Raw genomic sequence first — 1,264 nt, 5'->3', positions numbered from 1 at the left:
AACTCTTCCTAGACCTGGACGTCCCCGAGTCATTAGAGCAAATCTTTAGTCATTTCTACCCTGATGTTTTAGAAGGTTTTCTTGGTATTCCTAAATGATTGTAACTGAAACCTTACATCTCCTGAGAGTATCGTTGCTAAGCAAATGGTGGCAGTCCTCGCCAGGCTCGTGAAACTATCTATATCACTATACCCCCCCCCCCCCCTCAACACACACACAGGGGGTGGACTGAACTGGGTCCATTGTCTTTGGTTGGTTGCTGGTTACATGCTGAGTAACACTTTGTTAGCAGCTGCATTTAGCTGGAGGAAAGAGGCTCCTTTGTTGGTGGCGTTTTGGGTCTATGACTAAAACATGAACGGAACTGGACTCTAACTGCTCCATGTCTGTCAGCTTCAGCTTTTCCTTCAGTTGGTATCAGGGACCTGGACCCAGAACGGGTCTGCAGTGTCATCGGGTCCGGCTGATGTCCTGATCGCTTCGTTTAGGTGAGGGAAGGGTTGCTGTGGGAAAGCCTGGCTGTTAGTCAACAAAGCAATGAGCTGCAAGATGACTCCTGCTGTGTGTCAGAGTAATTAGAAGTTGCTGCCGGGAGCTCGGCTTAAATATTTAATCTGAAGGGAGCCGTGGCAAAAACATGTCATGCTGCCTGAGTCCTTTATGTCCGTCTCACGGAGTCCACCGCGCAGCAGCCTCTGGTAAGATGCTCTGTTAGTGACTGTGATGGCGGTTCCGTGTGATGGCGGTTCTGTCTGGAGCGGCAGACCCACACCCTGTGGCACACAGGTGAAGCCTGTCCAGCCTGGTCCGATCCAGCCTGGTCCGATCCAGCCTGGTCCGGTCCAGCCTGGTCCGGTCCAGCCTGGTCCGGTCCAGCCCACTCTGGTTTCCCTCTATTTCTATGTTCCTGACTCTGATCCTGCTCTCTTTGGCAGATATGCGTCACAAAGATGTCCACACGCGGCTGCCAGGGAACAGACTCGGTCATCAAACCCCTGGACACCATCCCTGAGGACAAAAAGGTCAGAGTTCAGCGCACGCAGAGTGGCTTCGACCCGTTCGAGAAACCCGCCAGCCAGGTGAAGAGGGTCCATTCAGAGAACAATGCCTGCATCAACGCCAAGAGCTCGTCATCTGGAAAAGAGTCTCCCAAGCTGCGCCGCCACTCCAGCCCCAGTTCTGTAAGTCCTGCTTTCAGAACCACCAGATGTGGGTCCAGCTCTGGACCAAACCAGGACTTTGGTCCAGTCCGGGATTCTATCGG

At 53.1% G+C, this 1,264-nt stretch overlaps 1 protein-coding gene across 3 annotated transcripts in view; it reads left to right on the top strand.

Annotated features, from left to right (window-relative positions):
* The window catches only part of cdk14 (cyclin-dependent kinase 14), an 83,436-nt gene that overhangs the window by 11,108 nt on the left and 71,064 nt on the right, over positions 1-1,264 (top strand). For all 3 annotated transcript variants that reach the window (XM_015401909.1, XM_015401911.1, XM_015401910.1), the window contains exon 2: positions 936-1,181. In XM_015401909.1, coding sequence (XP_015257395.1) covers positions 951-1,181 — 231 coding nt within the window. In that variant the 5' untranslated portion in view covers positions 936-950. The remainder of the gene's footprint in view (positions 1-935; positions 1,182-1,264) is intronic.

Source organism: Cyprinodon variegatus, unplaced genomic scaffold (genome assembly GCF_000732505.1).
Source record: "Cyprinodon variegatus isolate N-32 unplaced genomic scaffold, C_variegatus-1.0 Scaffold1272, whole genome shotgun sequence".
NCBI lineage: Eukaryota > Metazoa > Chordata > Actinopteri > Cyprinodontiformes > Cyprinodontidae > Cyprinodon > Cyprinodon variegatus.
Note: the sequence above shows the minus strand (reverse complement) of the source record. Positions and strands in the feature narration are given on the sequence as shown.